At 31.9% G+C, this 22,154-nt stretch overlaps 2 protein-coding genes and 1 non-coding gene across 3 annotated transcripts; 2 read left to right on the top strand and 1 right to left on the bottom strand.

Annotated features, from left to right (window-relative positions):
• Positions 1-12,846: 12,846 nt before the first annotated feature.
• On the top strand, positions 12,847-12,999 carry LOC143609949 (5.8S ribosomal RNA). Its single transcript, XR_013149502.1, has one exon. It is a non-coding gene; the product is annotated as a 5.8S ribosomal RNA (ribosomal RNA).
• Positions 13,000-14,851: 1,852 nt separating this feature from the next.
• On the top strand, positions 14,852-15,882 carry LOC143609946 (uncharacterized). Its single transcript, XM_077084558.1, has one exon. It carries the CDS (start codon positions 14,935-14,937, stop codon positions 15,763-15,765), a length of 831 nt encoding a protein of 276 aa, XP_076940673.1. The 5' UTR covers positions 14,852-14,934; the 3' UTR covers positions 15,766-15,882.
• A 979-nt stretch (positions 15,883-16,861) lies between these two features.
• On the bottom strand, positions 16,862-20,453 carry LOC143609944 (adenine phosphoribosyltransferase 4-like). Its single transcript, XM_077084556.1, has 6 exons — positions 20,143-20,453; positions 19,957-20,067; positions 17,648-17,740; positions 17,427-17,576; positions 17,278-17,336; positions 16,862-17,201 (listed from the first exon to the last, which is right to left on the bottom strand). Exons 1-6 carry the CDS (start codon positions 20,228-20,230, stop codon positions 17,127-17,129), a joined length of 576 nt encoding a protein of 191 aa, XP_076940671.1. The 5' UTR covers positions 20,231-20,453; the 3' UTR covers positions 16,862-17,126.
• Positions 20,454-22,154: the final 1,701 nt, after the last annotated feature.

The raw sequence follows: 22,154 nt of genomic DNA, 5'->3' as shown, positions 1-22,154 counted from the left end.
CACAAACCAAATTATTTAATGCACAAAACTTTTGCAAACAATGTAAATAAAAGTTACTATATGTGATTGAGTTCTTTTTAAAATTTTAAATTTGAAGCGGATTCTTTCTAATTCAATATACTAAGGTTTCAAACCCCACAAAAGATAACAACAACTAGAAAATTCTCACAATGGTCATCATTATACTTTAACAGCAAGGAACCGTAAGCATCTAAAAAGTCAACAACTCAACATCAAGATAGCAAGTGAAAAAAAATCTTCGTCTCTTAAAATATATACTAACCCAAATTTCATCCCACAATTAGTTATCATAAAAATAGTAACTAAAATACAATACACTACACCAATAAAGAGTTATGAAAGCAGTGGAAAAAAAAACAAATTACCAGAAAGCCGAAGTATCATTAGGGAATTTGCAAGGTTTAAAGACAAAGAGCCGCCAATATCAAATCTATCGAGCAGAGCCGGCTAATACAATGATGCGATCCAACTCCAAAAGCAATTCGTGCTGATAACGTGTTGTGAAACAAGCCTAATAGCTAAAGAATAAGAGAATACATGTAGGGAGAACATAGAGAGATTTTATTAATAAGGTGTGCTTCACAATGATGTATAATAAGATGTATATATAAGAGAAGATAACTTGGACAATAAGCCTAATCTATATTAGGTATTGATAACCACCATAATATATATTTATAACATTTTTATTGAAAACTTGTTTTTTCTCACTCTTGATTTAATTGGGAATTACTTCTAAAAACTAAAGTAATTTTTATTGAATAAAATAAAGACATTTTATTGCATAACTGTATTTTTTTTCTTTTTCGAAAGTTGTTTTAAATGTTTATTAACTTTTCTCTACTATGTATAAAGAGTGAGTGAATGACCTCTTAAAAGTTAAAAGGTCTAACAAATATTGCTAAGTTTACAAGTCTTAATGCATGCATTAACTTCTTTTTAAGGGTAAATATGTCTTTCTATCAATACTTACATCTTGACCCCTTAATTTTTATCAACTTTTACTATATAAACAATAATTATATTTTTGGCCCCTCAAGTAAAACCAACTACCCCTCACGATTTTTAAAAGATCATAACTATTTCATACGTTTATATTTAAAAACAGAAACTACACCATAAAAAACGAGAATTTTGTTCTCTTTAAGTTGAGTATAGTAATGCTATATTTTGTAATTTTAAAAAATTTGCATGTTACACGAATACGATTTACGACCGACAACTGGGTTTTAGCAAGGCGTTTAACATCGTCGGGTTACACCGACACTGTTTAAGCGTTTGATGTCGGGTTACATGCGTACCGACATCGGTTACGAGCCAGATGTCGCGTTACACACGTGGCGACGTTAGATTTCATGCGTTCAAGCGCGGGTTACCCAGGTACCGAATCTGGTTACGCATCCGATGATGCATTATGCGTTTATGGTCGTCAAGTTACGCTCGTACCGGTAACATCTATGTGGTCGATGTGCCTTTGTTACATGTTTATCGACATTGATTAAAAGTTTGATATTGCTTTATGCAACAGATGTGGGTTTGTGTTCGTTCCAATGTTGGTCGACGCGCATGGCGAGCCTGGCGCGCCTACTAACGTCGGGTTGTGCGTGCCATATCAACCTATTCTGATCAGTTGGAAAATAACACCAACCCATTTTGACACGTACATAATCACGCAATATATGTTGCAATTTTGCATGCACATAATTACGCATAAAGAAAGATAAGTACACACCTTCTATGATAATTACACAACATATTTTTATAATTACGCATGACTATAATCACACTTATTATATGCACGACACACCTAGGAATAACGAAAATCATTTTTTTTCTTTAAAAAAATAGTATAGCAAAAAAAAGTAGTTTGTTTTTTTAGAAAAGAAAATACTTATGTAATTTTTTTTAAATGCTTGATTTTATGGTGTTGTTTTTTATATAATAGTGTCGTGGAGAAAAGTTATCAATGTGTTAAAATTTGAAGAATTATGCTTAATTTAGGTTCTCGTCTAAGGAGGAGAAAAAAATAAATGCATATAAAGTTCAATAGTTTAAGTAAATACAAGTGTTAAAACACATTAGAAATCTTATAAATAATTTATCTTTTTGTTTAACGTTAAACATTTATTATTCTATAAACACAAGTTCAGTCCTTATAACAAGCAACTGACTTACTCAACTTTTTGGTTAAGTAAAGGCTTAGAATTAATCCATCGACATGATTAAGTTATATGTGTGATATTTATGATAATAAATTGTAAAGTTGAGCCAAATTGAGTCAATGAGAAAACATATGGTCCTCTTGCAAGATCTAATCGCATAATGTGATACGTACACGAGACGATTACGTTAACAATTATTGATATACGTTGTTGTTCATACATTACATAAGTTAAGCCTATAGAGAATTCGGCATGGTAACATTACACGGAGAATAAATATGGCGTAGATATCTACGTATATTCATTAGGAAATGCCTATTTATAAGCTACCCTCATTCGTTAACCATCACTAATGAATGAGGTCTCTCATTCGTTAGACACACCTAACTAATAAGGTTTCCCATAAAGAATGACATCCCATTCGTTAAACATCCTCAACGAATGGACATTACATTATCGAATGAGCTTTCATTTGCTAAATCCCTTAGCGAATGAGCTTAATCTACAATGAATGGACCTCATTCACTAAACATGCCTAGCGAATGAGCCATATTACATTAAATATAAAGACTAAACTACCCTTAACTTATTCGATCAGCTGTGGACGACAAATCATACACTGACAGTCAAGCATACCATCTCAAGTTTAACTTGAAGCCTAGCCAATTCAGCTCGGAATGAAGTTCGAGTCCAGTTCGAGCTAGCCCTGGTTTGGATTATATTAGCTCGTTAACAACCTTTAACTATTGTTCGCCGCCACATTGCACGGGCACTCTACTATTTTTATAAAAGTATATGCAAACAATTCTATCGTTTTGTTTTCTTTTAAACTTATGTATAACTAATTATATTAATATTTGTTTTATCTTTGTAATTTACGTGATATAGAAATTAAAATATCAACATAATATGTTTTCATCTGTTTATAGAAAGGTTTGAACATGGAGTTTATCATAAATTTTAATATTGATTATGAACAATGGTTTTTTTAACGTAAACTATAACGGTAATAGTAACGTACAAACTGAACTGATTTAGAACGAACAATAACAATACCGTATATGTTTTTTTACAGTTTTCTCTCATTTTAAAACATGTGTCAATACTTTCTTGATTAAATAAAGACTTTCTTTTTTAGCTTTTTGTCTTTCGGTAGTTATAGCGAGTGCTGGTAGCGTAACGACCTGAATCGATACCAACCAAATTCTCAGTGGCTATATCTTGCTATTTGTTTTGAAAATGACGTTCTGAAAAAAGAATTGAGTTACATTATACATAATTGAAAATGTATATTAGATATACACAATATTAAATAGTAAAAGTTTTTAATATTATTGTAGGTTTTTTTTTTTCACTATAACATGTCACTTAATGCAATGAACTGGTTTTTTTAAACTATGTTTAGCGTTTGCAAAAGTTATAATTGAATGATTTTAAAAACTAAAAACCAAAACGTTAATAAAAATACTTTTGAATAAAAAAAAGTTATTTAGAAAAATTAAAACATTTTTATAGAAAACGCTTTTATATAAAGTTGCAAATGCTTTTTTTGTAGAAGAACCAAATATGATCCGACAACATGTTTTTTATTTTTTTAATAGAATTCTTTTTCTTAGTTTCTTTAAAAGAACAATTTTTTTTTAAATTAAAACTGTTTATATTAAAAAAGATAGGAGTGAGAAAAACAAATTTTTAATAAAAATACCTATTTTGGTAAATATTTTTGAAATCACCCATTTTGGTTAATAATTATTCCATCGACCCTGTTTTAGTAAAAAACTCCAACTTTTTTGTTGTAAAAGACACACCTTAACGATCAATATGAACACAAAATTCATATCCAATGATAACTTTAATCAGTTATATAAATGTCATAAAATGACTATTACGAGAGACCGCGAGTTGTAGTTTTGTTACTTAACCTTACAGAAAAGATAACAATGAAAACAGAACATAATATGTTTTTGCCATTTTGGATGCAATAATGAAGATAGAATTGTTCTTAAAACACACACACATATATATATATATATATATATATATATAAAAGTTTTACTGATAGACCGATGATTTCTTTACGTGAGAGCTGATCAAGGGACTTAACCAAAACTTTTGAGACGCAATTGGAATTATTACGTATAAATAACACCATTTTTTTTATGGAGGGTGCCTACCCGCATTCTCCTAGTATAGGTCCACTCCTGGTTTTACTTAAGTTATTAATGTGTTTTTTATATAATCCAAACACTAGAGTCTCAATATATACTTTTATAAAGTGATCTGTCTGTCTGTGTTACATGAGTATATCCGCCTTATTTTGCTTATCTATGCAACGTATAAAATGAAAATGTTAGATATATAAATTAAGCTAATATAGAAAATGAAAACTACTAAGAATGTAATATGAAGATTAATTATCTTTTTAGTTTGTTAAATGTCACATGTTTTAGTCGTTACATAAAGAATGTCCCATGTTTTTCATTAGAAATTCAGTCCAGTCCACGACGTAGCACAAAGAATTTTAGCAATCAACGCTGACATGAGACAAACATATACAGTACAAGTTATGATTGCTATCTATTGCTTGAATTGAATCTTGGTAATTGGTATAATATTTAAGTTTCCTTGTATTTTCATCTCTTTTTTTTTTTCTTTTTAACGACTAATTAACAAAGCCGGACCACCCGTTACACCTATATATTAAATGTATTTTAGGTGAGGCGTTTATATATCTTGATGTATTTCAATATGGGTAGGATTTTCCGTTATATTTGGCCACTCTCGCACCGAATGAACACACTTAGTAGGATTCTCCATTAATTTAAAGGTATTTTGACCAAAGGTCTCTATATGCGTCGTGGTCCTATAGTACCTTAATATCCTACACTGATGTTGACTGGGCGGGTTGTCACACCCGCTGATCCACGTCTGGTTATTGTGTTTATCTCGGTGACAATCTCGTTTGTTGGTCATCGAAACAATAGTCTGCTATCTCTCGCTCAAATGCTGACGTTGAGTATCATGAAGTCGCAAATGTTGTGGCTGATATATTGGATTCGAAAGCTTTTACTTGAATTAGGCTGACCACCGTCTTGGGCCTCCATCGTCTACTGGGATAATGATAGTGCTATTACCTGTCGGGTAACCCTGTCCAACATCAACGCACCAAACATATCGAGACTGATATCCATTTTGTTCGAGAACACATTCAACGGGGCCATATTTGAGTCTTAATTACATGCTCCGTCTCGTTATCAATTTGTTGATATTTTTACAAAGGGTTTGTCTCGGGTCTTGTTTGAAGAATTTCGCAGCAGTCTAAGCATCCGTGACCATTCACCTTAGATTGAGGGGGGCATGAAGTACAAAATATTAGTGAGTATTGCATTATATTGTTTACAAATAAAAGAACGCCTTGTTCATTAACATCTCGGAAATATTCCGCCATAGTTAGGGCAGTCAAACCAACTCTCATACGAGCTCCCGGTGGTTCATTCATTTGACCGTAAACTAGAGCTACTTTTGATTCTGCAATATTTTGTTCATTAATTACTCCAGATTCTTTCATTTCCATGTAAAGATCATTTCCTTCACAAGTCCGTTCACCGACTCCGCCAAATACAGATACGCCTTCGTGAGCTTTGGCAATATAACCATTCACCTTAGATTGAGGGGGGCATGAAGTACAAAATATTAGTGAGTATTGCATTATATTGTTTCTGTATTTATGGTCTCAATCCAAGGCACAATTATTGTATATACAATTATGTAAGGGATAATGGGAAGAATGCAAGGCACGTAAAATTAAATTAATTCATCAATTCTATCACATACGATAAGAATTCAGAATTGTGAGAACCAACACTTTTAAGGCGACTCTTGTGTTATGTAATATGAATGTTATGTTACTTTTATATATAAAGGGAGCAAGCGAAGAATGGTGACAACCTTGCACTTTATAATCATGATATGTACCTTTTCAATATTTTAAATTGTTGTTGGTTACTTGGTGTGCATGAGTTCTCGTCTTTATCTAGGCTAACATCATTTTATAAGATGTTTTTGAGCCTCATTATTTTATCAAACAATGTTAGCGTTATAATGAAACATAAATATCATACACACTATGATTGTAATACATTATTGAGAGAGGTATTTGAGGAGACGATCGGAATAATCATTTTATTAAGAGTATATAGCTTGTTAAAATAGGTTGTCACAAACATCTAGTAAAATGCTTATTTTGAGTGTTTTCCTATATTATATATCTCTCTTTTGTTCATTAAAATATGCGATACATTGAGCATTATTGTGCTACTAACATAGCATTATTCTGTTATAATCAGACGGTAAATTTACGAGATCAAGCAACTGGTATTATATAGTATCAATCTAACATAAGATGATGATGTTTAGACTTTAACAACATGTTAACATAAAATGTTGTTAGGGTCTTAACTTACGAAGCTGGTTAAACACGATATGTATCTAAAACAAAGATGATTTATGATGGTGACAATATGTAATGTCGATTGAAAGTTCACATACTTTCCAAAATGTATTATATATTATCAGAAGACATGACGTAATGCTTGGTAGTTCTAGTATCACTCGAACATGGTATTATCATTAGGTATTGGTGTCCCCTCACAATGGTGTCTCGGTGATTAGTAGGTGTGAATATATTAGTTGTGGAGGCATGAGGATCAGACCTCGGTACCATTCTATTTACTCAGGGACACGTGATTAACCTCACTCATGTTCGTTCATCAATGTGAAGAGAAAACCACCCATTGATGATGTCTACATGACACGTGATTAACCTCACTCATATTTGCTCGTTGGTGGGGGACACCATGTTAATCTCCTATCCCCACAAATTATTATATACTCTTTTTTAACCATCTAACTATTGGTTCTTTTTATATTGCTAAAATGAATTTAAACGTTATTAGTACGAGTCAAATTACAGTATTTGAGCAAGCAAAAATTTACACACACTTTTGTCTCCAACTTGTTCCCTACCCAAAAGCCATTTATAAATCATAACTTTTTAAAAAGTCATGTTTTTGCACAATCTTAGTTTGAAGATTATGAACACACTTAAGAAAAACAACGTAAAGGACCAAAAAAGATAAAAAGTGGAATAATGGGTGGTCGAAATGAAGCACGCGAACATACGTAATTTTTGAATTTCTAACCCATGCTAGATTCTGTCACTTTGCATCCATTATCTTTTGGTATATTGTCACTTTACACCCCTATCACTTCCCACTAGCATCATTACCTCCCACTTTGCATCTTCACTTTTATTGACTACTTCAATGTTACTTGAATTCATGTTCTAGTGTCTAGTGATATACATAAAGTGAGTGCCACAGTAATTTTTCTTTTAAATTGTCGATTTTAAACAAGTAAAAAAGTTACTTTACCTTGTTAATAAATACAATGTAACATCTGGTCTCTCGTATCACTAATATTGTCCGTTTTGCTTATGAAGAGCTCACGTATTTGTTTTTGGTTGCCAAAGTGGAGGCTTTCCAGGAGGTCACCTATCATGCTAGTATGCTACTACTCCCACCTAAGTATGCTTAACTGTGGAGCTCTTCTCTCGTTCACTAGCATTAAACTCAAAATGTGTTGGTGATTAAAGAGGCGGTACACTTACTTATGAACCAAGAATCTCTCTTGTCCATGGTCGATATGTGTAACTACTGCAGTGAGCTTTTGGAATACGCAAAGCATCTTTTGTCAACTTTGGCTTGGCTCAAGCAATTCACTTGGCCAAATATTGCTCAGTGGTTCATGATCTGTGTCTTTTTTATTTTTGTTTTTAAACACTTGTTGAAGATGCACAAATTTGTGGTTGTTTCATTGTTGAAGATGCACAAATTTGTAGGTGTTTAAAAAAAGGCGAAGGCGATCAATTCAGTTATACTTGTGATGTTCATAGAAAGGTAGAAACAAGCTCACATTTGCTAAAAAGCGAATGTCTCAGGCTAGGAATGTGGAAAAAATTAAAATCTTTGATTTTCTTTGGGTCTTTAACGTGTCTAAGCTGTAAAATTGATTATTCTTACTTGGAAGAATTAAAGAAAGTTTAGTTTTATGTAATTAGGTGGTGATTTTGATTAGGTTGTTTAGTTGGTGTTGTACAATTTGGGTTTACTAGCCCGGTTTTATTTAGTAAAATCTTTTATTGTTCGTTAAAAGAAAACATTGGGAAAAATATTATCCTTGCCATAAATTGACTAGTTTATTTATTGGAAAATATGGAGTTTGGTTTTTGTGTTACATTGATTAGGTGATTAAATATATGTCTGGGTTTTAATTAGGTCTTGAAAATATGGCTTCATTAAGACTATTGATAGCGGTTGCAAACTTCAATGTTGTCTCCTGTAACCAAACTTGTATGTCAAAATGTTTACCCTTCAGGCCTTCACCATAAATGTTCAAGTAATTAAGTAACAAAATATTTGAATTTGTAATATATTTTACATTAATATGAATGAAACCTTCCTCCACTTAAAAGCTCACTCAATCAATTAAAATATTAACTCTAATCAGTTTCTACAACCGTAAATTGCAATTGCAATTAACTCTAATTTCTTTTTAATGCTCATATTTGATCATGCATAGAATTAATTTATTCTATTTAATGATAAGATTCGTGGAAGTTAATTACAATATATTATTCTATTAATATTTGTGATAGAAAACATTATAAATACACCTATTCATTTATCCTTTAGAAAATATATAGTTTTGCTCATTTACCTCATAATATATATTACTTAAGAGTGTGAAATGAAAAAAAATATCATCTCTCTTATGATTCTTTATATGTTATATTCAAATCTTACGTCTTGCATGGCTTTCTCCGCACAAGCAGAGTGCACGACAATTCGTATTTCTTTATTGACATCTTGTTTTTCAATGATATTAATATTGGTTTATTTACTTATTAATTTTTGCTAACATGCAGATGATCATTTATGTGGTTATTCTCTCGATCATGCACCAAAAAATTGTGATAATGGACAATGTATAAGTGATTGCCTAACAATTTTCCGCAACCGGAACCCATAATAACTTAATTTTGTCGGGGAACTTTTTGCGTTTGTTGTTCCGGGGCAGGAAGATGCCACCCTCCTGTTTAAGTAGATTCTAAAAAAAATAATTATAATCTCAATAAAATGTTTACTTTAGACTATGAAATGGAAGATATTTCTTGTGTTTATGCTTTTTATAACGTATTGTCAAACTTTATGAATGGTATTGCCCAAGAGTATTGCAAGCATGTGATATTACTTTGTTAAACCAACTTTCTTTCATTATTCGGTTAATTTGTTGATTGATATGGTTACTCCCTGACTATCCGTTTTTAGTCTCTTGTTCGAGATTGATGTTTTCGTTATGTTATGCTTATTTCGGCTTTGTAGTTTCTGTTTGCGCAATTTCCCGATGGTGAATTTTTATATCTAATTGTATACCTTTTGTAATTAGAAAGCGAGAAAACTATACAAGTTCAAAATAAGTAGTATCAATGAGGGCTTCCTTGACATTATTCAAAAGTAAGACGTTATATTTGCAATAAATATTAGCCTGGAGAGCTCATAAAATAATTTGCCAGCTTCCATTCCCTAATATTCTTCTATTCTCAAACCCCAATGCCTAAGATTCCTTTTAAATAAGCATTTTCAAAGCAATTTCAAATTTCATTGTTATCACTAGAAAAGATGCAAGACTCTCTGACACCCATCATATTTAGTTAACAAAAATAAGCTTATTTTTAAGTTTATTAGACTATGTATTGTGGATGAAGCCCTTATGGAGACGTTTTGTATCATGTGGAGTCACGTCATAATAGTGGCGTTTTGACAAAAAAAAATGTGTCGTGGACGGAGCCATAACCAATCATCACCTTAGTATTATTTTATTATTATTAATTATCAAGAAAAAATAAAAATAAAAACCCACCAATCACATTCTTCCTTCTCCCCCTCTAGCGCGCCTCACACGACGCTCAACACCAAACTTCAACCGAAAGCACCCCGAGGCGGTGTTTCAGGCGCTTTGAGGCTCAAAAGCGCCCCACTACAGAGGGTCTTATAATCAGTTTTGCTATCTAAAGTGAGCTGTATTTAGCTTGTTTCCCGTTTAGATGTCACTTTATCACAATCGTTAGAAAATCAATGAACTCTCTCTTATTGAATTGTTTAAATAGAAGTTACTAATTACTTCACAAATTAAACAATTTGGTGCAAAGAAAATAAACATTTGGTAGCAAAATTCTTTTTGTTTGGTTCGAAATGATCTCAACATCATGATGTAACGCAATTGCTTTAGAATGGGTTTTATTTGAAAACAAATGCTTACCAAGAACATTGCTTGTTACTTTGTTTTCAAGGCACATAATTTCAAGATTCATTCAAAGTTAGTTACTTAACATATAATATTACACGTCTTGTTTATATTTTTGTCGCAATCCACTTACCAACCTTAAAGTAACTTCACCATATTCTAAATAATCGACACTTGTAATCTATTAATAATTATGATATAAACATGTGGTAATCAACTTTCAATAATCCCACTAATTAATTTGAACTAGGTGCATATAAACTTTTGTATCATGTAAGATTTGTGTTACCAACTTTTAACGGGTATCTTATCTTTTAACTTTTTTGAATTATAATACTTAATTTCATTAGTTAGCTTAATATTTGAAAATATTATGAACTAGTTTAAGAACTGTGTATTACACAGATAATTGATGAAAATTTTAAAAGAGAAACTTATGATTTGCCTCCATGTACTTTAGCGGCACGCAACGCGCAAAATCGGATTGGGCCTGTAAAATGCTCCCGCCCATAGAGCATATGGAAGCAAATTATAATTTTCTCATTTTAAAATTTAAACATTAAGAAATATGAAATCAACAACAAAATTATCATATATTGTTAATTCAATTACAACTTACATTAAAATTACAGGAATCACAAAAGAAACATTACACAAATACTTTACAAATAAGAAAATTTCCTTGTACACTACAATTGTGTTTATATTGGTTAGATTACCTTGTTTATCAAAAAATCAAATTCTTTAGCACATGCCTGCTAGTAACTCTTGATAAGACCACATATAACCGTCCTTGTAAGAACTCGGGTTCATTCAAGTAAAAACATATATTTTAGTTACTTTTTTTATTGAATTGGATATTTTTAATAATATTATACTAACAAACTTTTAACACGAAGTATTATACTAAATGAATCGGAAGTTGATGAGCATGATAAATTTGTTGTCACCAACCGATCTGTATTGATATATTTCAAGTTTCTTTTTTAATTTAATTAAAAGTCATATAATTAAGGAGTATATGAAATAGTTGAAAGTATTACACAAGGAATGCACTTGGTATAAATATGAAAAAGACATACTGACATGTTTGCCATAGTTGTGAAAGCGTTGATTAGTGTATGAGTTAGCAAAGTACCACAAGATGTGTCTTATATATAGTACTTGAAAATATTAGATAAAGAATGTTTTAAACTTTGAATACTAATCCCGTGTGATTAGTGATTATTTTAAGAAGTTGCAATATTTAATTAAATTGATATATCTCTATCTCTATAATTATTTAAACAATTAAAAAATCATGATTGTAGTTTTCAAAATAATGAAAGAATTCAGATTTACAGGAAACAATCATGATAAATGAGCTGACTAGATCAAATAAAAAAATCATTATTATAGCTTGATCATATTAGACCCTTGATTTATTCCTTAAAAAAATCTACCTGAAATAATCTATTGATTTATATTTAGGAAAAAATGAAAAATTAAATCACTCAAATTTATATTAGTTAGAAGTGTTAAATAATGAGTATTTATAATTTGATACATATCTCGTGTGATTAGATAATTTCGTTTGGAAAGTTGTTGAAGTATTAAACACATAGTAAACCATGATTGTTCACACACTTATATATATGTATTAATAAGGAAAAAGATAAAATTTAATACTTGATTTTAAGGTTTAAAACTAATAATTATTCGTATGATCAGAGTTTTAGCAAACCATAATTGTAGGTTTCCAAAGTTTCAGCTAAAACTAATAATGGTTTTAATATTTTTCTAAAATTCTCTTAATTTTAAAAATATTAAACAAACTGATTTTAATAAAATGTTAAAACTTTACACATTAAGCAAAATATAGTCAACAAAAATATGAATAACGAAAAAACAAACAACTAATGGTATCTTAGTTATGGAAAAAAAAGACATACAACGAAAAAGTTTTAATAGCTAGTAAATCATGATTGTAGCTTTCCATATAAACAAAAAATTCAAATTTTCAGAAAGCATGGTAAATGAGTTGACCATATACAAAATTATGTTTTTTGAATTTATGTTTTTGAAGAAATGCTAAAAAAAAAAGATGAGAATGACTAAGAAAGTACCAAGTGACACATGTGGATAGTCTATCATTGTTACAATTGTGTTACCATTTATGGAAATGATTCAACAACAAAACATAATATTGGTCTTTGTCTTTGCTTATTACTTGGTCTTCATTTATGTTATGACGACATTAATGTTACAAGAATATTTCTTTTAGATAGCACATGCAGAAACTTATAACTATATATTAAACGACTCTCGACAACGGTGTCCCGGCTCACGCATCGATGAAAAACGTAGTAAAGTATGATACTTGGTGTGAATTGCATAATCCCGTGAACCATCGAGTTTTTGAATGCAAGTTGCACCTGAAGCCTTCTGGTTGATGGCACGTGCCTGGGTGTCATGCATCACGTGAAATAAAAAAAATAAACTTTCGTTACACGCTACCACATTATATTTCCCAACCTAATTTTTCCTCTTATTAATATAATTAAACCATTTTCTTTTTATTTGCTAAATAATTTTATTTTTTACTTTTTAATATCTACCATGAGATATAAATTATAAGGTGTGGGTACTATTATGAGACCTTGTTATATATTCTAGATTGCTTTATTTTTTGTAACTTATATTTTTAAACCGGATCTATACGCAATGAAAAATGGTTGGTTCGTTAGTCAAAATAATACCAAGTTTACAAATAAAATAAAAATTAGCGTGAACTGCATGCTTTTTTTCATTTCTGCCATCACTAATTATACAAAATGATGTCACATTTTATTACAATTCAAACTTGTTGAACATTAGATATATAGAATAATCTAAAGTACAAACAATCAAGTGTTGATTTGAACATGGTTTAATATATACAAAAAATAATAAAAATCAAACCTTTACTTGTTTATAATGATTTAAAAGTCAAAAAAAGAATGATTAAATGAGCATAATTTATGGTATGATCCAATATTTTGCGCTTTCACAACCGTGAAATATGGTGCAATCATCCATCATCTTTCATCTCCTCTCTCTAACCCTGACCACCATTGATGATGGTGTTTTGGATCCTGCTATTTTATACTCATTAATGGCCTATTTTGTTTTTATGTTGAATACCATATAGCAAACCCTTTTAGTAGGATCTCAACCGTCTATACATGTTTCGATTCTTCAGGAGGTTTGACTCACCCTACAACACCATTGAGAATACCATTCTCCGTAGAAAACCCATATTTAGTCAGGTTTCAAAACTGAAACCTTAATATTTCAAGCCTTAACCATCACACTCGTGCCATTGAACGAGAAGCATGCATCAGTGCTTTCTTGAAACCGGATTTCAACTGTCCATACTGATATTTGATATTTCACGTCTGACCCATCCAGTAATACTATAAAGAAAGAAACCGTTTAATTAGTACATTTTAAGCCATGTTTCGAATCTAAAACTGTAAAATACCAAACAATCACACATGTGCCATTGAATTGGGAAGCCAACCACTAATTAGTATATATAATAATGACAACTTTGGTACCGCAAAAATCCTTATTGGACCACTTGGTGGTACTTTAGTGGTCGATTAAAATTTTGTTTTTTTTTGTAATTTTTTAGTTTTAGTACCGTAACGAACATAACGTAAACCAATCGAATAACAATTTTGTTTTTTTCTTTTTTGTTTTAGTTCAGGTACCATAAACCAACCGAATTTGCATAAGTTCACTACATTTTGTTTTAGTACCAGTACCGTAACGAACGTAACGAAAACCAACCAATACCAAATTTGTTTTTGTTTTAGTTACGTAACAAACGTGACGAATACCAACTGAATTTACGTAGACTCATCGTTTGAGATTGACAACGCTCGACTTTTACCGACCAAACCCCATTAGTTCTAAAACCATAACGCACGTAACAAAAATCGACCAAATATGCGATGACATACCACCTCAACACCCGAGACTAATAACGTTTGGGTTTTACCGACCTGACCCGACGTAACGTAACATGTGAGCTACAAGTTGATTTCATAAATTTGTTGTTTTGTTTTCTCATTCTCACCCCATTTGGTTGTATTGTTATGTCTTCCCCACGTGACCAAGTAAATTCTCATGTTTCCCAAGGGCATTTTCGTCTTTACACATTAGTTCAATTTATTATGGAGCTCCTCTCCTCCCATTCTATTCTTTCATTTCATTTCCAACCTCCTCCACCCATAAACTTCTAGAGAGATATACACATACACATACACATACACATACACATACACATACACATATAACATATTCATATACATATATTCATAGATTATATCATTGTGTGTATATTATATATAAGTTGCCTGAGATGGCAGCAGGGTGGTTAAAGTCATTACAATGCAAAGACAAAGCCGTAAACGACGTCGTAGAAAGCCACCACCTTCGTCTTCTTCCATCATCTTCAAGCTGCCGCAAGAGTTTTCACAGCCTAAACGACGTCGTCGAGACTAAAAAACGTAAACCTACAAAGCCAACAGAGCTTCCTTCAAGGGTAAATAATAATAATAATATTAATAGAAACCCCGGGTCAAGAAAACCCGATAATATTACCCGGGTCAAAACTAGTAATAATGCGTTGACTGAGCTGCCGGTGGGCCACCCCTCACGTAATGTAGTGGAAATAATATTCCACACTAGTTGGTCTCCTAAAGTTTTCTCGGGTCTGCTTGAGATGGTATTCAAGATTCAGAATTCGGGTCGGACCGTGACCCGGTTTGAGGAGTATCGAGAGCTGGTCAAATCCGGATCCGGGTCCGGGTCGGGTCATAATGGGTTTGGGGAAGACTATGCTAGGTGTGTTGCGGATGGAAATGAGGTGATGAGGTTTCAATGCCTCGGGTCCACGGGCGGTTATGATACCGACGATGGGGGTGGGTGGGGGTTTAAGTGGGGGGAGGGTTCGGCGTTATGTACGTTTTCGGGAAGTGGGGTGGCTCATGAGAGTGCGGGTGGTGGAAGAGGGAGGAAAGCGATACTTGTGTGTCGGGTGATTGCGGGTCGGGTCCAGAAGCGGGATTTGTTTGGGTCGGTTTATAGTGGACGAGTCGGGTATGACTCGGTAAGTGGGGAAAACGGTGAGTTGTTTGTATTTGATTCTAATGCGGTGTTGCCTTGTTTTCTTATTATCTATAAATTGTAAAAATTGGTTTTTTGTGATTTTGTAGTAGTCATAACCTAGTAAAATTTACATTTTTATATACATACATATTGTATCTTCTTTGCGGTTTCTATTTGGAAAAATATATATACGAGAAATAGGATATAAATATGATGCAATTCGATTATAAAAGAGGAATTAAATATTATCGTACTAATAAATTTCTTGTAAATCAACACCCGAGTTTCCAAAATATGCTATTTTTGTAATTTTTGTTTTCCCATTTGTTTTTTCCATTAAGTCTTACATTAAATTAATTCATAAATATTTTGAGAATTACAATTAAAATAACAAAACTTATTTATTTTTATTATTTGATTAATCACGTGCAATACACTAATTCAAAAGCTAGCCGTATATATAAAACAATATTACATCATAGGAAGTACCATTAATCTTACTCGGGTGTTTCACGTGGGCTGTGTGTTTTATGTGTTTCTCCGTATTTTTATAAACCTCAACTTTTTTGTTTTCATGTGTTTGTGTGTATGCTTTCAGCTTGTGTTTATTCTAGTACTTTTGATGTTTATGGAGATGGATTTTAGATTTGTTTAAAGGATATTTGTTTGAAAAATGATGAATATGATGAAAAGAAATGTTGACATAAATTAAATATACCATCTTAAATGTTGTTGAACATTAAATTTGACATGTCATGTGGTCAAATTCAGTTTGGTGTGTTTTGAAACCAACACGTTGAATGCAATAAAGTTTGAAAATTCAAATCTTAGGCATTTGAAGTTAAAACAAGATTATGATCGAGCCAACGAGCCGAGCCTAGGAAGATTTTGGCTCGGTTACAAAAATGAGCAACTCAGCTTAGGATGTTTCAAATCAAGTTTTTTTAGCTAGTTTTATTCGATCTTTTATCCAGCGAGCCACGAACACGAGCTTCGAGCCTCGAGCTTTTTGAACAGCCCTAGAATCTAGTTTCTAGGTAGTTTCATATGTGCATTGTAAAAGTATCTAGATATAAAATACGACTTAGGAAGCGTAGACCAGGGTTATGGGACTAGGAGTACAGATATATGAGTGTGTGTGGCCAACTGAAAAAAACTATCTAGATTATCAATTTAATATGCTTTTTAATTAACTTTTTTATTCGACACGCTTAAGATATAAAATACGACTTAAAACTGACTCGTTTATTTAAAATAAACGTGTCAAAATGACCACGACAATCAAAGGTTCACAGGCTACACATTGCAATTATGGAATGTAGCCATAAAGTAGTGATGTGGGAGATTTTTTCATCAAGAACTTACTACTTAAACGATTTCAGATGAGATATGCAGCAAATAATCTCTCTCTAATGTACATTTCACCCACAATGAACTATATCATCATGAAGTCGCCTCAAACCGTGACTCGATTAGTACATACAACGGCTTCCCATGCAATCTTAACCGTTCACGACCCTACAAAATCCAAATTATCAAAACAAGAGTTGATTTTGCACCATCAAATTATTAGATATTTTAGGAAGCGTATTACCTTTAAGTCAGGGACTTCAACCACACACGCACATTCGACGACCACAGCACCAGCCCGCTCTGGGAAACAAATTAGTTTTTTTCATCATAAGATATGATAAGTTGATCACATAAATATAAACATGGGAAATTATTATGTTAAGGTAATACCAAGCAAGTTCATTGCAGCACAAAGGGTGCCACCAGTAGCCACCAAATCATCAACAACTAGTGTGCGCTCTCCCGCTTCAACTGCTCCTACATGCATTTCAAGGCAGTCTGTCCCGTATTCCAATACATATTTTTCGGATATTACTTCACCTATAGGTTTAAACGGTTAACGTGATATATACATATACATACATTCGAAAGAAAATATGGGGAGTGCGTACCAGGTAACTTTTTTGGTTTCCTTAATGGAACAAACTTTGCTCCAATGGCTAGCGCGATTGCAGGACCAAACATAAAACCCCTAGCCTCGATACCTGCAAGTACATTAACCGTTGTAATATCACCGTATGTTGAAAAAAATATGTGTTTATCCAATACAATTCACTATCAAACAAATATTTACGTTTAATTTTTTAATTAGGGCTGGCCAAGGTCAGATCGTCGAGACAATTGTTTTTCTTTTTCTTGAGAATCGTCTTCATTGTTTCATCATCATCGCTTCACTTGATGAAACTTTATATTGATTTTCTGTATCTTGTTATTCATTGTATCTATGAACTAAATCATGTATTAGTTTCATATTGTTCTTGTTAAGATTTTTTGTCCTACTGTTTGATAGATTCTATTTGGGTGGTTTGTGCATGTCATTCATCTTTTTCTTGGTAATAAACATTTTGATCTGGGAATAGATGTTTAAATTATGGTAGTTGTGAGTTGTGACACCGTACCTAAAAATGATTAGTTTACAACATTTGTATTTGGTCTTAATGTTCAAAACCAAACGCTAGGATGCAACATAAAAAAACAAGTGATTTGTACAATGCTAAGAAACATAATAAAAAGAGCCTATTTGTTCAACAATAATTGGTTATAATTAGAAAGTGACAGATGAAGACAATGATTAACCATAAAGAAAGTGTGAGCAACTCATCCAAACAGTAAGTAATTAACTAATATATGCCAATATAAGTGATTAACTAATATATATGCCAACGTGGGGCTAGCACACTTGGTAAGATATTTACTTTTTAGAGGCGAGATCATATATATTCAAACCTGGGCAATGATGTAATTTAGATTTACTAGTGTAATAGCGTAGGAGTTATATTTGTCGGTTCCAAGAAACAATTAATTACTAATATAGATGCATACATATATATGCATATTGACGTTCTCGTTACAGAATCAGTTTTAAATAGAAAATAATTCACGGCGGATATTTAACCACCTATCTTGTTCTCTTTTTAACTTTTATTATGTCTCATAAAAATAACATATATACAAACAGGTATATTATATGACTGTGACAACCTTTTTAATCAAGATTGGCCATGTATTAAGGGGATAATATCCCGCATAATACGCTTGTACGTGGTGTTTTAAATGTCATACACAATACGGTTATGCAACCAACATATTTACTCTTTCCTACTGTCTTGATTATCTAATGCATAACTGAAAACATCATTATACGATTCTTGCGGTTCTCAACATATAATTTTAAAACCAATATTTTGTTGAAATATGCGACAATCGTATAACATATTTGTACATAGTGCTTTAATAATTATATATAATTGAAAACAGCTATAGAACTATTACATAACTTTCTCTCTTCACCTACTTTGATGACCTTTTGTGTATTATCAATAAGTGAAATGTAATTCTTGGGGTTTTCAAGATGTTATTGATTTTGAAATGAAGCTAATAAACCATGGATATGGATATGGATATGGATATGGATATGGATATGTACATGTACAATGCAATGGAAGTAAACCAAACACAACTAAAAAGGTTATTGAGAAACCCATCATTTCTTGTAGGGGTCCTACCCAATAACAACAACCGCCATTATCTCACCCAAATTTGGATCTTGAAAGAGATCGAGCACATGCTTTAGTAAGAAAAGGCCACTTTTAGCCGCTCATACTCATTTATACCAAGTAATAGCTGACCCCTCCATCCCACTATCCATCAACCACTACTACTTAATATTAAATTCTCCTAAAACAAAACAACATATCATATTCAACTCAACACACAATCTTGTTATCAAATATATGATCCATATGAACGAAACAGCACACCTAAGCTACAATGTCTTCCACATTGTCGGATAAGATTTCAATAAGATATTCATGTCCTATAAAATATATTGTCTTGAATTTTCTACTTAATCAGTTGTTATAAAAATTGAAATATTTAACTATTTATTTCTTATAAAGTCAATAGCATCACTCATTTACACAAATGATGTGGGATAATAGTCAACAAAAAGGTTGAAACTTTGCCAAACATTTGAGAAATATTGCAATTTTGAAAATTTTCCTTGTGACATAATATGTATAATTAGTGCACAAAATTATTTAATTCCTTTAGTATATTAAACACGTCTACAAATAATTAGTGTGACTTTTGTAACACTTAAAAGTCAAAATTGGACCCTATCTTTCAATAAGTATATTATACTATTTTAGCTAAATTGTGATCAAATTTGATAAAACTAAAATAATTTTATAAAACTTACCAGCAACTACAGAAATGTCTTTCTGTTTATAACGTTCAACGAACAAATCAATGGTGTCCTTAAAGGCCTTTGGATCAAGTAACAATGTAGTGATGTCTAGAAACAGTATACCTGTTATTCATCAATGCAAGATATACTATTATGTGTGAGAATTTGTCACTAGAAAACATGATTTCTTAAGTTTACCTGGCTTCGGGAAGTCAGGTACGACGCGTAGAGTGGACTTGATGCCGTTTATTCGGTCAGTAAAACCGTCATTTTCGTCGGCCGACATGTTTTAGATAGTGAGACTGTGTGTTGTGTGTGGTGTTTTAGTGTGTGTGTGGGTGAAGTAGCAGTTGAGGGAAATTTAATGGCGGAGTTATCATGGAAATTGGGAGGGAAAATGGTGTATTAATATATAGGAGGGGCTACTAGTTACTTTATTTTATGAGGGTAAGTGTTGTCATATGAATAAAGAGAGAGGGTTATGTTGAAAATAATATTAAAGGATAAAAATGACAAACGATATTTGTACTTTCAGAAGCTGGTTTATATTGATTTTGTAATTGTTTATAGGATGGATTGTATTTGTACGTAAGAGAATGTTACATGATAGCACAACCTTTGTAAAGGAATTGAATCTTATATGATAACACAATCTTTGTAGTTGATATAAGTATACATGTATAATAAACTACTATTCCTGAAGATATTTGATATTATAAACAAGGTTTGGACCCATTGCTGCAGTGATGTTTTAGACCAATGGTGCACGCTTTAGGTTACACAAAGCCAACTTAACTCATAACAAGTTATTTTGATATTCATATCTGGCTTTGAGGGGGGAGGCTGTCCGTAATCGGTCCTGTAAAATAATGAAAACCCCGTCAGGTGTAATGTATTATTGATCAACTATATATAGATGTACAATTAGATAAATACAAAGAAATATAATCAAATACAATCTTCTAATTATGGTAACACTATTATACTAGAACTCTGGTTAGAGAATATTGTAGAAGAATATATTATTAGAGTTCTAGTATAATAGTGTTACCATAATTAGGAGATTGTATTTAATTATGTTTCTTTGTATTTATGTTAGAGGATATTGTAGAAGAATATATTATTAGAGTTCTAGTATAATAGTGTTACCATAATTAGAAGATTGTATTTGATTATGTTTCTTTTTATTTATCTAATTGTACATCTATATATAGTTGATCAATAATACATTACATCTGACGAGGTTTTCATTATTTTACATGGTATTAAAGCCTTAAGGTTCTGGCCTGTTTCTTTCTCTTCTTCTCGTTCTCGTCCTGCCCCGGGGACGTTTGTACATATATAAATTATTACTTTCTTGCTGCCGTTCTATATCATATATACGCGCCTGCGGGCCAAAGTAACCAACATCGTTGCAGTCGTTTTTTTTTGTTCAATTACGAGTAGAACCCCTTTTTGGTTGGAGCTGCCTGCATGTGCTTCTCCTGTTCAAGTCCCAAAACATTCACAAACTCATTTGTGCAGCTTCTATTAATATTTACCTTTTTTTCCCTTCTTTTTCTATTCATATATATTTTTTTCTTTTTCTATTTAGAGTATTACGGTATAAACGATTGAAAATTTTTATTTATATTTTATTTAGTTTTAGTTATTTCTTTGAATAAAAAGGTTTTTATTTATTTTCTTTTTTAGTTTTATTCTTTGGCATATATAATTTTTTTCTTTGTCGTCAAGTTGTTGCTTTGGCCGACTCAATCATAACTCCTGGCATCGCAGTCGAAACTCCTTTCATCATGCTTAGCCGCCTGACCACGGTCATGCAGTCATGCCACCAGTTATCTTCTTAGATCCTATAACTGATCGGGTTCCTGCTCTACGTTCCAGACTGAGCGTCCGATTTCCTACCGCTCCGCTCTGACTGCGGGGGAATGTTAGAGAATATTGTAGAAGAATATATTATTAGAGTTCTAGTATAATAGTGTTACCATAATTAGGAGATTGTATTTGATTATGTTTCTTTGTATTTATCTAATTGTACATCTATATATAGTTGATCAATAATACATTAACCTGACGGGGTTTTCATTATTTTAAATGTCCAACCACATTGGTAGAACCGGATTATTCTTTTTATAAAAATATATATATATTGAAAAAATATGTATTTTTAATTAAGGTTTATAAACATTACGAAAAGAGGTATTTGTTAC

This window comes from Bidens hawaiensis, unplaced genomic scaffold, assembly GCF_021521415.1.
Source record: "Bidens hawaiensis isolate Kalapana, Puna unplaced genomic scaffold, B.hawaiensis_p1.1 tig00021773_1, whole genome shotgun sequence".
Taxonomy (NCBI): Eukaryota; Viridiplantae; Streptophyta; class Magnoliopsida; order Asterales; family Asteraceae; genus Bidens; species Bidens hawaiensis.
The sequence above is the reverse complement of the archived record's forward strand: the minus strand, read 5'-3'. Positions and strand labels throughout refer to the sequence as shown.

What these genes read in the sequence shown, in the direction of transcription:
- LOC143609946 (XM_077084558.1), top strand. Translation starts at nt 14,935, where the DNA reads ATGGCAGCAGGGTGGTTAAAGTCATTACAATGCAAAGACAAAGCCGTA.
- LOC143609944 (XM_077084556.1), bottom strand. Translation starts at nt 20,230, where the DNA reads ATGTCGGCCGACGAAAATGACGGTTTTACTGACCGAATAAACGGCATC. An exon ending in AGACATTTCTGTAGTTGCTG is followed by an intron (nt 17,741 to 19,956) that starts GTAAGTTTTATA and finishes ATGTACTTGCAG; the next exon opens with GTATCGAGGCTAGGGGTTTT. An exon ending in TTGAAGTCCCTGACTTAAAG is followed by an intron (nt 17,202 to 17,277) that starts GTAATACGCTTC and finishes TGGATTTTGTAG; the next exon opens with GGTCGTGAACGGTTAAGATT.